At 40.1% G+C, this 12,780-nt stretch overlaps 1 protein-coding gene across 2 annotated transcripts; it reads left to right on the plus strand.

Moving 5' to 3' along the window:
• Positions 1-366: 366 nt before the first annotated feature.
• eno1a (enolase 1a, (alpha)) lies at positions 367-12,078 on the plus strand. Of its 2 annotated transcripts, none has more exons than XM_084721318.1 (12): positions 367-507; positions 3,343-3,437; positions 7,051-7,146; positions 7,627-7,685; positions 8,161-8,230; positions 8,385-8,518; positions 8,649-8,871; positions 9,351-9,548; positions 10,175-10,376; positions 10,464-10,572; positions 10,698-10,756; positions 11,544-12,078. In XM_084721318.1, the coding sequence occupies exons 2-12, from the start codon at positions 3,353-3,355 to the stop codon at positions 11,605-11,607; spliced, it is 1,299 nt and encodes a 432-aa protein (XP_084577444.1). In that variant the 5' UTR covers positions 367-507; positions 3,343-3,352; the 3' UTR covers positions 11,608-12,078. The 2 variants fall into 2 exon arrangements, with proteins under 2 accessions (XP_084577444.1, XP_084577442.1); XM_084721316.1 differs by lacking the exon at positions 7,627-7,685 and adding an exon at positions 7,290-7,348 and having other exon boundaries at positions 368-507.
• The last annotated feature ends 702 nt before the right edge of the window (positions 12,079-12,780 follow it).

The following is a 12,780-nucleotide window of genomic DNA, read 5'->3' on the forward strand; positions in this document are numbered from 1 at the left end:
TGGGAAAGAATTGTCAGTGCCAAAAAACGTGACCACAAAGTAACATGTGACCAACAGCGAACCACTGCATCGGAGATTCCTGCCTGCTTCTCTGCACGTACTCACAATGCGTCATCTTACCGCATAGCACTGCCTCTTTCATCCTCAAACGAAAGAAAATCCTACACTTCCCACAATTCACCTCAATCAAAAACAGTTTATACCCCCCGTCTCTGTGTATATTTTACTCGTGTTTATTAAAAGAGACGCCTTTCATAAGAAATTTAAAAAATCCGCATCCTCTTCGTCCTCATTTGGGATGTAAAGTCAGTGATGGTGAACGTGCATCCCTACGCGCACTCGTCTGCCTCGTGAGGGGGTCCCAGCCAATAGGGTCGCTCCGGTGAACGTTACTTCCTGGTTCTGTCCGCTTATCAGCCAACCACAAGCGTCACGAGCGCCTTCTCTGCCTGCCTGCCCGCACGAAAGAGAGACAGCACCGTCCTTGCACACAGTTAGGCCGGAAAGGTAACTTTTACAACGTTATTTCTGCCTATTTAACGCAAATTCTGTGAAGGACAACATACGTAAAGATGTAAAGAGCCTGTTCGTAGATATTCTGTGTTAATATAAACCACTTTTCTCTTTTATAAATGTGTACATGTTGTTCCACATCCTCGACGATAACCTTAAGTGTTGTCCTTGTGTTAGCGGATACTTTGATTGATTATTAAAGATTTTTTAATAAACGCCCTTTAGCTCTTCAGCTGATGTTTTAAGTGGTTCACAGGATGGAGTAGTTTGTAGACCCCCCGTCTATTTTTAAACCAGACCGTCAGCTGGCTACATGTCACTCCATTTAGAGCTGCAGGGTGTGGGAAAAGGGCGTCAAGTTGCAGGTCTAACTTCCAGCAGTCTTTTCCATTTGATAAAGAGAAACTATTAGTGTCTTTTTTGTCCAGAGCCTTAAAGGATGTGATGGTATGTCTGTCAGAGGTTACTCATGGCTCAGTGAGACCAGCTACCAGTTGCTTGCAGCAGCCATGGGGGTGTGTCCACCGGTTGTAGGAAAATTACTGTATGTAGCAACATTACACACTGTCTTTTATGTGATGGGCAGGCATTTTTCTGTTTAACTGGCCCACTTAAAATTTTAACAGGACACTCAGCCAGTAGCTTGTAAATACATCACTGCAGTTTTATTGGTATATTGTTTTTCTGAATAATTGTTAAACTGATTATTAACACGATAGGATGAGATATAGGTTACTGACAGGCCCTAATGTAGCCTAACTTAGGACTGAGCCAAACTAACATTCAAATACACATATCAGGTTTCAGTCCGTAATTATTTATTTATCTGTGGCTGCCATTTTGTTCTGTCAGCTTACCTCATTGGTCTCTATGTTTCAGTGAACTGGAAGCAAAAAAGACAAAATATTTTAAACTCATTGTAGTGTGCATGCATCAATGAAAGATTCAACAGCTATTTTATAATCACTTTTTGCAGAATAACAAGCTAAATTTTTTCCAGAGCTGCTTTTTCATTCAATTTAGTAGAGGGAACCCCCACCCCAGTTTTGAATATTTTGTCAGCTGTTTATACAACGTGACATAAACAGTGTAAACAGTATTGTTGTCCAGAAGGTTACTGATATTTGGTACTGATCAGTCAGGAACTGCATTAGGCTATTATTTTTATTATTGATTCATCTGTCAATTACTTTACCCTTCAATCAATTAATTGTTTGGTCAAAAAATGTCAAAACAGTGAAAAATACACATTACAATTTACTGATGCTGTCTTCAAATATTATATTTAGATATTTAGTTTTTGATCTCAAAGTGTGAGCTATTGCATGAGGATGCAGTATGTGACCACACAATTGCTGGAAGTTGGGGATGTTTGGGATTTTTTGCTTGAAAAATGACTTAAATGATTCATGGATTATTGTTGTTGGTTAATGGGTTAATCAGCTTATTGTTTCATCAAGGGTATATATATTTTGGGTTCATGTTGTTGTTTCTGTTACCAATTCAGTAGAGGTGGAGAAGTTTAGGAGGGGTTTGAAGGGGCTGAGAAATAAAGCCGATGCTGAAGTGTCAAAAACTGCAGTTCCTTGAAGGGCCACCGAAGGCTGGCTCCAAAATCAAGTCAATCCCCATAGACCCACATATTAATAGGCCCAACTTTATACCAGAAATCAACATGTTTGCAACTTGGTAAAAAAAAAATAGGTTTGGTCTCTGTAGCTAATTTTTCTCTTCAACTGTACGTGGGGTGATTCAGCAATTCCAATTATATTAACACATACAGTTTCTGCACAATTAATGGTGTGGCTGCTTTGAGTGATAAAAAATGGGCAAAGAGGTGCCAATTTGACAGTGTTCAACACTCAAAAAGTATTGAGGTTCAATACCCAGCCCTAGTAAACGAAAAAAATATTTCCATTAAGTTAAAGAGCTGTGTGTGTGCGTGTGTGTGTGTGTGCGCGTGTGTGTGTATGATTTTGCCTCTTGGCTGCAGTTTCCACACAGACTGTTAATGGCAGAGGATTTTCCATTGGTTTTCTGTAGGTGCTCTTGAGTTCAGCTGTGCAGACTGTACTCTGAATGCATGAGTGAACTCTGAGTGGGTAGATGAGCGAGTTAGTGCATGAATTCAGGACAACTTTGATAAAACAACTGAGAATCAATAGCATAGCAGGCATCACGGCCAGACTGTCTGGTTTAAAACACTCTGTGACCTCCGCTACTGGAATTTGAAGAGCTAACAAAGGCTCAGTGAGATTAGACCACTACTCAGGCCTGTAACCATATCAGTACTCTGTAACTTAGACAAAAAAACCCAAGCAAATATTGTGTCTAGTCATTCTCTTATTGTTACTTAGAATGACTTTTCCCTGTTGTTATCAGTAGTTCTGTTTGACAGTAGTGCTCTAAACTAAGTTGTGCAAGCATTCTGCAATGCTGTGTTGTAATATGATATATTAAGTAAACAGAACAGACTTTGAATAGATTTTTTGCTGCATAAGCCACGCCTTTCTGTGACTAATACCTCCACCACTCTGACCAGCCCACATCAGTTGGATCAGGTGGTGTGTATAGTTAATATATATGGTCCATTTGAGAATCTATTAGATGGTGTGTCGCTCTGTCTCCAAACCCAGCCTATAAATTAGATTACATTTTGTCCCCTGTCCGTCATTGAGAATTCAGGTTTCTGCCAACTCACTGTTCTGACTCTGAGCTTAAATTCAGTAAGTAACAGTGCAGGGTTCTCGGTGTCTGTCTGCCTGGCCTGTGGATTATATGTGCATTATACATTATAATGATGTCTCTTCGTTGTCTTTTTATCTGCAGATCCAGCAACATGTCCATCCTGAAGATTCACGCTCGTGAGATTTTTGACTCCCGTGGCAACCCCACTGTGGAGGTCGACCTGTACACTAAGAAAGGTACTGTATGGCTAATATATATGATTTCATGTGTACTTTGTGACTTTAGAAATGGTGGTCAAGGATTGCATAACTAGCTAACCAACTACAGAAGACTGTAGTTTCAAATCAAACTTTAGTGCTGCAGGTAATTTCAATATATCTGCAATCGTGAAATAATTAAATTATTGCCCAGTTTGTGTAATCCTGCAGTAAGAACATTATATTGGAAGCAAAGTTTTATGCATTTTTTTGTCTTGCCCAATTAGCTATCCAGTGACATCTAGTCTAGTTGTGGATTAGGATGGTCAAGTCAGTGTGGCCCCTCTGTTGCCCTACACTGTTGCCAGCTCCATGCCCAGAGTGGGTCAGATCAGATGGTAGATGTGTGAAAATAGCTCCTGTAATATCACACTGCCTCTACAGTGCCCTGTTACTGTAATGGTTCCTGTATGAGAGCACAGATCGCTCATACAGTAGGTGCTTCTAGCAAACTCTTGAGCTGAGTTAAGTCCTTGATAATTCAGATTTGGGCATTAACCATGGCCTGATAGCCTGTGGACACGAAATATTCCATGATGCTGGCCAAGAAATTTTATCCCCACACTGCAAGACTTTGCCAAGACAAAGTTACAGTTCTACAAACTTCTCGATTTCTTTGCAACTTTTAGTTTAACATTCTATAGAAAGAGCGAATAGTACCAGTAATAGTAATTGTTGCCGGCTAGCTATACATATGCAGAGGCTACTGAAATACTCATTTACTACGCCTCTTCAGACTGCTAATACAATCATTACTTCCATACTTTCAAATGTTTTGATGGCATCTTGGCACACTGAACTGCCACCTCAATCTAATACACTGCACTTGACTTCACCACCACAGACTGTATGTAGCTGCAGTAGTAGGCCAGTCACACATCACATTAAACTGAAGAACATTTGCAGTGAGTAGCCATGAGCAAAATCATACAAATAGTCACTTTTTTTCTAGATCTGGGCACAAAAAGAATTTAATGCGGGTATTGTTTGGCTGGAGGAGTTTCGATACTACTTGGTACTGGGTTATTTTGGTCGATATCTTAAAGGTATTGAGTACCGATACCCAGTCCTAGTGGTGTGTGCCACCAGTTTCCTCAGCTGGCCAGAAATCTACCTAATTTTTCATGGGAAACGATGCTTTCAGAAAATACCAAATCACAATTCATGGGGAAAGTGTTGCAGTTAAGGAAGGCTGTGTTAGAGCTACTACAAGGAACTTTCGTAGTTTATTGATTTTGGAGGTCATTGTGGACAGAAATGGTCGTGTTTCCACTGGCATAACCACAAAAAATACTCCTCCTGATTTTTAACTGGCTTACATACAACTCACTTTACCTCTGCCTGGAAAATGTACACACGCTCATTTCATCTGATTTCAAGGAGAATCCAGCCTGGTTGCAACAATTAAGGATAACTATACAGAAAATCTTCTTAAACTTCTATAGGACATATATAGATATCAGTAATAACCCATTTTACCAGTTTTAAAATCTCCTTGTTGTAGTTGTGTAGTTTAAGTTAGGCTAAGTTGTGTTAACTTGCCTCTTCTGTATTATTTTTTTTTACATAAGTTTACTTTTGCATGAAAAAACTTTACTTTTTAGGGGCTTGAGACCTGTGTGGCAAGTGCTTAAAATACTGGTGTCTACTGCATGTGAAGTAGCGATGTTTGGTTGTATGCCAGATTATATAATGAAACTGCTGAGCATAAAACATCTAAACCCTGCAATGTTTGACACGTCTGCATGAGGTTGAGATCAATTTATTCAATTAACTAATGGCCTGACTGTGATTGAAGTTTTTTGGCGAGCTGCTCTGCTCTGAGTGCTAAAACAAAGGAACAGCTCAACCCCATGAAATGTCCTGAGAATGTTAATGAAGCAACCTGAATGTCCACTGACATGGAAGAGAGTGGAACAGGCTGCACTGCCTCGAATACACTGACTGGAAATCGACTGCTCTGCTCTGCAGCCCTGTCGTCTTTTCATTAGTTTGGGGTGGTTGCTCTGGTCTACTGTAAATAGCACCCTTATTCTGTTTTGACAAGATTCCCTTTTAAGTCAGCCAGGCCTGTTTTGGCATCATTAGTATCAGAGCAAAGCGAGTGTACTGCACCCAGAGCATGTCTGTCATAGTAACTGTAATGTGTTACATAACCAGCCTGCCTCTCGGTCACAGTCATACTAGAAAACCTCCAGCTTGTTGTTAGAATGATGTAATTTCAGTAGCTCTGGTAACCCAGTGAGACATTTACCCTGACTGTTACTGTTATATCTTCGGCATGATGAGGTTATTAACACAAAATAGAATTCTATTTAATTACTTGTAAATATGTGAAAGCATTTTTTCTATGAAAACCATCTAAGTATAGTCAAAGTATAAACTTGTGCTGCTGATGAATATTTCGATTTATTTGGCTAAATATGTTGTTAAACACCTCAGCTCATAGCCTGGCGGACTGTTTCCAGCATGCCCGCCCCCCTCCAGCTGCAGCCAGGTGATGTCTTGATCCTGATGCCTTGTTAAGCCTGAACTTGCGGCTCAGATAGTGCCTCTGTCCTCCTGTCCTAAGCCGTAAATCCCCTCAGACTCACACCATCGCTGCTGGTCCAATGAACAAACTGAATACATTTTTGCTCATCCCTAATTTCTCTTCACTTGAGCGACTCTACAATGGCCATGCTCTTATATATGGGCGTGGCTTGGCATCCCTTCTCGGTTGCACTGCACATGCTCAGTTGGCAGCCTGTCTGCCCCTGTTACATCACAACCTTCTGCAACACAGGCAGTACAGCTTCCTCTACCACACATGCTTTATTTCTCTCTCCGGACAGAATGTACGTTACAGTGGCAGAAAATACTGTCAGCTGATTGGATGTTGCCCCTACTGCCTTTTGCATCCTGTTGCTCCATGAATACTAAGCTGCCCCTCCTACACTTAATGCCCTATCAGACATGCGCGTGTATGCAGACTATATCACATAGTAATTACATTAGTGATGCTATTGGTTAATCATTAATCAATTAATGACTGTTCAGGAACTACTGATTAAAAATGTAATTGTTCCCCTTTTGACATTGTTTTGTCTGACAGAGCCATTTGTTGAAAACAAGGAAATTTAAACCAAAACATTTTGATTTTCATGCTAAAATTCAGGGCTGCAACTAATTAATCTGTTGATTATTTTCCTGATTAATTGATTAATTAGCTCAATAAAATGTCTGCAAAATATTTAACAGTTTTCCAAAGCCCAGGATGATGTCCTTGAAGGTCTTGTTTTGTCCAAAATCAAAAGATGTTCAATTCACTGTCATAGAGGAGTTAGGAAAACAGAAAGAATTCATATTTAAAAAGCTGAAAGCAGAGAATTTTGACATTTCTTCTGAAAAAAAATGACTCAAAATGATTGATCAGCTATCAAAGTAGTTAGTGATGAATTTCATCTAATCCATTAATGGCTGCTCTAGTAAAATTAGGCCTACATTTCAACATATCAAATTGTAGTCAGTTCTTTGCAGTCTTGTAGGACATGACACAGCACTTTAAAGAAGAGAGACAGATGCAAAATGTCCTCTGTCTTTTGTCTCCAAGGTCTTTTCAGAGCTGCAGTGCCCAGCGGTGCTTCCACAGGCATCTATGAGGCTCTGGAGCTCCGTGACAATGACAAAACACGCTACATGGGCAAAGGTAAGGCTTCTGCATTGTTTCACCCTCTAAACCTGCTGATTACCTCTATACTGTCACTATCTTTCATGTCCTTTCAACACTACTGTACATCCTGTGTCTATCTTCTTCATCTCCGATTCCTCCATTTCTCTTCATCCTGTCAGGAGTCAAAAGAGCAGTTAAATATGTAAATGAGTTCTTGGCCCCTGCATTGTGTAACCAGGTAAATAAAGTGTGGAATAACAAGATGACTCTTTTACTCCAGCATGAAGAATGAGTTTGCCTTTGGAAACTAACCTTGACAGGCACTAACAGATGTTCACAGATCTAAAACGAAAGGAAAAATAAACGGCACAATCACAAATGGCTAAATAATAATTTCCTTTTCATTACTCACACATCCATGTAAGATTGGATGAGGTGCTCTGTGGTCATCTGTCTCGCCTGCTCTGCATGATCTTCTTCTGTCAGGGTCAGTCATGGTCTGCTTGTCCCTTGCAGGTGTCTCAAAAGCTGTTGAGCATATCAATAAAACAATTGCACCTGCACTGGTTGGCAAGGTAGGACCATTTATTGTTTGACTAATATAACTGTGTGTCAAAAGCCTCAAATTAATTGATCAATTTCTTGAATTCACTATTTATATATCTTGAAAATTTAAGTTACTCCTAACATTGGCAGCAGTAGAGACCATTTCCAAATGACTAAATGTACGATTTTAAAACGATGATAAAACATTGCATAAAAATGACCTGTTGAGTAGTTTTTTGTTGAGTATTTACCATTGACCTAGGTGTGTTTTGACCTTTGAATTTCTATAAAGGATGTGTTATGTAAACCATTGCATTATCTATCTGAAGTGTCTTGAAACAGTGGCATTATCAGAGCTTTTGTGGTATAATTCTGAGATGCTGTGATTACTCTAACGATATTGGGGTGTGTTCTTCTGAACTAACAAGCAAGAATTAAACCTCATTACGCTTTTATTTTCAAATGTACAATGTAACACGTCATGTCAATATTATGTCAATCCAGGATGTGAGTGTTGTGGATCAGGCCAAGATTGACAAGCTGATGCTGGACATGGATGGCACAGACAACAAGTGTAAGATGATACTTCATGTACTGTTCATGTATTATTGATTTTTGCTTGGCGCAGAAATACTGAGTGAGGACAAAATGTTTCATTAATGCAGTCTTGAAAGAACTAAACACAATATGCACAATAAATTGAAATACATGTTTCTGCCCCACCTCAGCTAAGTTTGGTGCTAATGCCATCCTGGGCGTCTCCCTGGCTGTGTGCAAGGCTGGTGCAGCAGAGAAGGGCGTTCCCCTCTACCGCCATATTGCAGACCTGGCTGGAAACCCTGAAGTCATCCTCCCTGTCCCTGTGAGTACCATAGTGCAATTAACTGAGTCATATATCACAGACATGTACCATCAATGTTTGATCCAAACACTCATTATATTCAGCCATGATTGAATTAGTCTGAAAGCGGATCCTCTCTGCTCCCTTTCAGGCTTTCAACGTCATCAACGGTGGCTCCCATGCAGGCAACAAGCTGGCCATGCAGGAATTCATGATCCTGCCCGTGGGAGCAAGCAGCTTCAAGGAAGCCATGCGTATTGGTGCTGAGGTCTACCACAATCTGAAGAATGTCATCAAGGAGAAATACGGCAAGGACGCCACTAATGTAGGAGATGAGGGAGGCTTTGCCCCCAACATCCTGGAGAACAAGGAAGGTGAGAGGAAACCTGAAATCAAAGCCATATGAGTTTCATTTCGGTGCCAGTTCCTGGGGTTTGTAAACCTTTCTGGCAATAAACCTGATTCCAATTCTGATTACAAGCCAACAGAGCTGAGATCCAACAGATTAAATTACTTGTTATTGCAGGACAGTGTTGTAGGGTTGTTTCCTGTTTGGGGAAAGAGTTTGTCACCAGAACTTACTATTACTGTATGCTGTAACTAGTCCCTGAGAGTGTCTTGAAAGCATTACATTCTTGGACCTCCTGGGGAAGTGCTTCACTTATCATGTCACTCCTGGGCGACATATGGTTTCTAAATTAAGGCCTCAACTCCAGTGTCAGGTCAAGGTGCTGATATGGCAAAAGCCCCAGTGGAGCAGAGTCTTCAGCTGTGACTCATTTGTAAAAAGTGGATGTTTTGATTGAACATCTTCTAGTCACATTTTTACTGTAATATGTTGTTTTTGTCTCAGCTCTGGAGCTGCTGAAGAATGCCATCGCCAAGGCCGGCTACACTGACAAGATTGTTATTGGCATGGACGTGGCTGCCTCTGAGTTCTACAAGGCCGGCAAGTACGACCTGGACTTCAAGTCTCCTGATGACCCCAGCCGCTACATCACCCCCGACCAGCTGGCTGACCTCTACAAGGGCTTTGTCAAAGATTACCCCGGTGGGTTTTTAACATTTAACATATCCTATTTACAGCCATAACCTTCTGAGTACTTCCTGATCCCAATGATACAAAGTTTCCAAGATATTATAGTGATCAATTAAGTGCTGTGACTGTGTGCATTGTTTGTCGTTTGCACGTTATCAGTTGTACAAACAAAGACGTGGGTCTATACAGACATTCAATATTATATAAGACGAGATAAACTTCATTGATCCTGCACTGGGGAAATTTACTTGTCTCTGGATAATTGCCCATAGATTGAATTGCTCAGGATACAAGCAGGACGTTCATAGTATTAACTGAACCATGTGTGCATATGCTGTCTGTTGTTTTTTATTTACTTTCACTTCTGTCAAAAGCTTTGTTCTCAGCCACAGCAGGCAGCTGTTTCTAAGCAAAAAAACTGTAAAAACCCACTGTGTACTGTCAAAGTCAGCAGCTAGCTGTTGAACATAGTGCAGTATGTAGCAGCTTGGTTCTACTGCCCCCAAGTGGCCAGTAAAATGTATTATTGCAGGTTTAAGGTTTCTTTAAATAAAATTGAACATTGGCTTCGCAAACAGAGCTGATGTGTTGGATTTATGGTGCTAACATCATCTCTCTCCTTCTTCCTATCCAAACAGTGGTGTCCATTGAGGACCCCTTTGACCAGGATGACTGGCAGGCATGGACCAATTTCACAGCCAGCACCAACATCCAGGTGGTGGGTGATGACCTCACAGTCACCAACCCCAAACGCATCTCCAAGGGTGTAGCCGAGAAGGCCTGCAACTGCCTGCTGCTTAAAGTCAACCAGATTGGCTCCGTCACAGAGTCCCTGCAGGCGTGAGTGTCCACAACAGAGAAATCTATCACATTATATAAGCTATCATATGCGAGTTAACGGGATTTGCATGTGTCTTTCTCTCTTAGCTGTAAGATGGCCCAGAGCAACGGCTGGGGTGTGATGGTCAGCCATCGCTCTGGGGAGACAGAGGACACCTTCATCGCTGATCTGGTGGTCGGCCTCTGCACTGGACAGGTAATTTTCCATTCTTATTTTGAAGTTCATACTCGTGTCAGTAATGCTGATATTTTTAAAGTGGATTATTCAAACTTTTTTACATTACAGACTGGGTTTTAAATGTCACTTAATTCCTTCCCCAGATCAAGACAGGTGCACCTTGCCGATCTGAGCGTTTGGCCAAGTACAACCAGATACTTAGGTGAGTCCAGTCCAGAAACATAAACATACTTCTAATGACTAAATAGTAGCTTGGCACTGAACTTAATTTAACTTATGAGTAATGTGTTCATTGTAGGGCTGTACCATAAAGTTTGAAGCTTCAAAGCTTCATTCTTAACATTAGCATTTGAATTCTAAATCAACATTTTTTGTATGTCTCCTTAAGTATTTTTGCACAGTTGCTGATAAAGATTAGGCTACACTAATATTATTAGTATTATTAGTTTCTGCAGGTCCTTAAAAAGTTTAAAATCTAAATCTAAAATTGCTTTATGGCGTCAATGCTATTATAAAGTTGTGAAATTGTAGGCTATTGATCATGTTGTAGCAGCAACAAAACAAAACCAACAATAACCCAATAACCACTAATGCAAAATGTAAATTTGCTTTTTTGGCAGCATTGACTGGAAATGGGTCTTAAATCACATTCATAAGGTCTTAAAAAGTTCTGAGAAAATTTTTATTTAACTTGATGACACCTGCAAAAATCCTGATTGTTTTGTTTGTAGACTCACTTCTTTCATAAGCTTGATGACTTGTGCTCATTAAAGAATGCTGATTTATAAATAAAAGACTAATTAATGTAATCCATTTAATCACTGTATTCAAATTGAGTGTTTTGTTTGAAGAGTTTAGATTTTTTTGGGTGATGATGTCATTAAATATGACAACACACATTTGAATTTTCATTTGAAAAGATTAGAAGCTCAGTATGACTGAGGCTACAGATCCACCAAATTTAACAAACTGTCATCACTCTCTCCCAGGATTGAGGAGGAGCTTGGCGACAAGGCCCGTTTTGCCGGCAAGAACTTCAGGCACCCCATCTGAGCTGGCCTTGCTCCTTTGGGCCTCTGTGTGTTCATTGCTCATAAATAATCCCCACAACATATACGCCACGCTAGGTTGCCTGCCCTGTCTGGAGAGAAGAAGATTGAGAAGAGAACAACGCTGAAATCCAAGGTCCAAGTCTGTGGTCTGTGGCGTGGAAGAAGCTACAGTATGTCTTAGTACAACAACCACAGTTCAGCTCACCCTCAAACTATGCTTTAGCTCCTGAGTAGTGTTGGTCCCTATGTTTGTGTCCGTGTCACTGTGTGTGAGAGATTTTTGTTTCGCTTCATGTGAGTTGTAGTGATTTCTGGTCCTCTACTGAGTATTTGAGCTACTGTAACTTTAGTCTGGCTCCGCCTCATTTTGAGCAGCGGTGACAGGACTGTATGTGTAACGTGTCGCATCTGAGAAGGTCTTGTGTTGCTGTAAGCGTTGGCAGAAATATGTAATAAACAATATAGTTTGAAATGTTTTGTGATTTCTTTTTATCCACATGTGCAGGTGCTGATCTTCAGTTATGTGAACCAAACACAAAGCAGAGAGGTCTTTGATCACGCTGAAGGGCTTTATTTTACAATAACCTACTCACTGCTTATTACACTGCTGCTTACTTAAGAAAATCAATAATTTTACACAAAATGACAAATAAGCAATTATTTTATTCATTTAAAAATGATTTTACTTCTTCAGCTAAGTCCTCCAGTGTCTATGAGCAGAACTGCATCCACAGCAAGGGTCTGTTGTTAAGAGATAACAGACCTTAGTGCTGTAATTGACTCTTCCTAAGTCCCGCCCCTTTTTGGTATGTACGCCAATTACAGTTGAGCAAACATTTTGCAAACATTAGCTAATTTAAGATAGAAATATATGTCGTTTTTGTAGGTTCCCCAGCAGTCTTTTAGCTATCTTCTAAAGTTTTCTTTTCAACATAGACAAGCCAAGCACATAGGATATCCAATACAAAAAAACAAAAACAAAACAAACACAAAAAAAAAAAAAAAAAAAAACAGGAAAAAGAGAAAGTTGACTAATTGACCTGAATCAAGTATATAAAATTCCTAACAGATCAAAGTTTTATAATTTAACCATTAAGACAGACCCAAGGGAGAAAACAAATAATTTTAATATATTTGCTTCCTTTAGCTCAGTGATCACTAACAAGGTTTTAAT

This window comes from Lutjanus erythropterus, chromosome 6 (genome assembly GCF_056507025.1).
Source record: "Lutjanus erythropterus isolate fLutEry1 chromosome 6, fLutEry1.hap2, whole genome shotgun sequence".
Taxonomy (NCBI): domain Eukaryota; kingdom Metazoa; phylum Chordata; class Actinopteri; order Lutjaniformes; family Lutjanidae; genus Lutjanus; species Lutjanus erythropterus.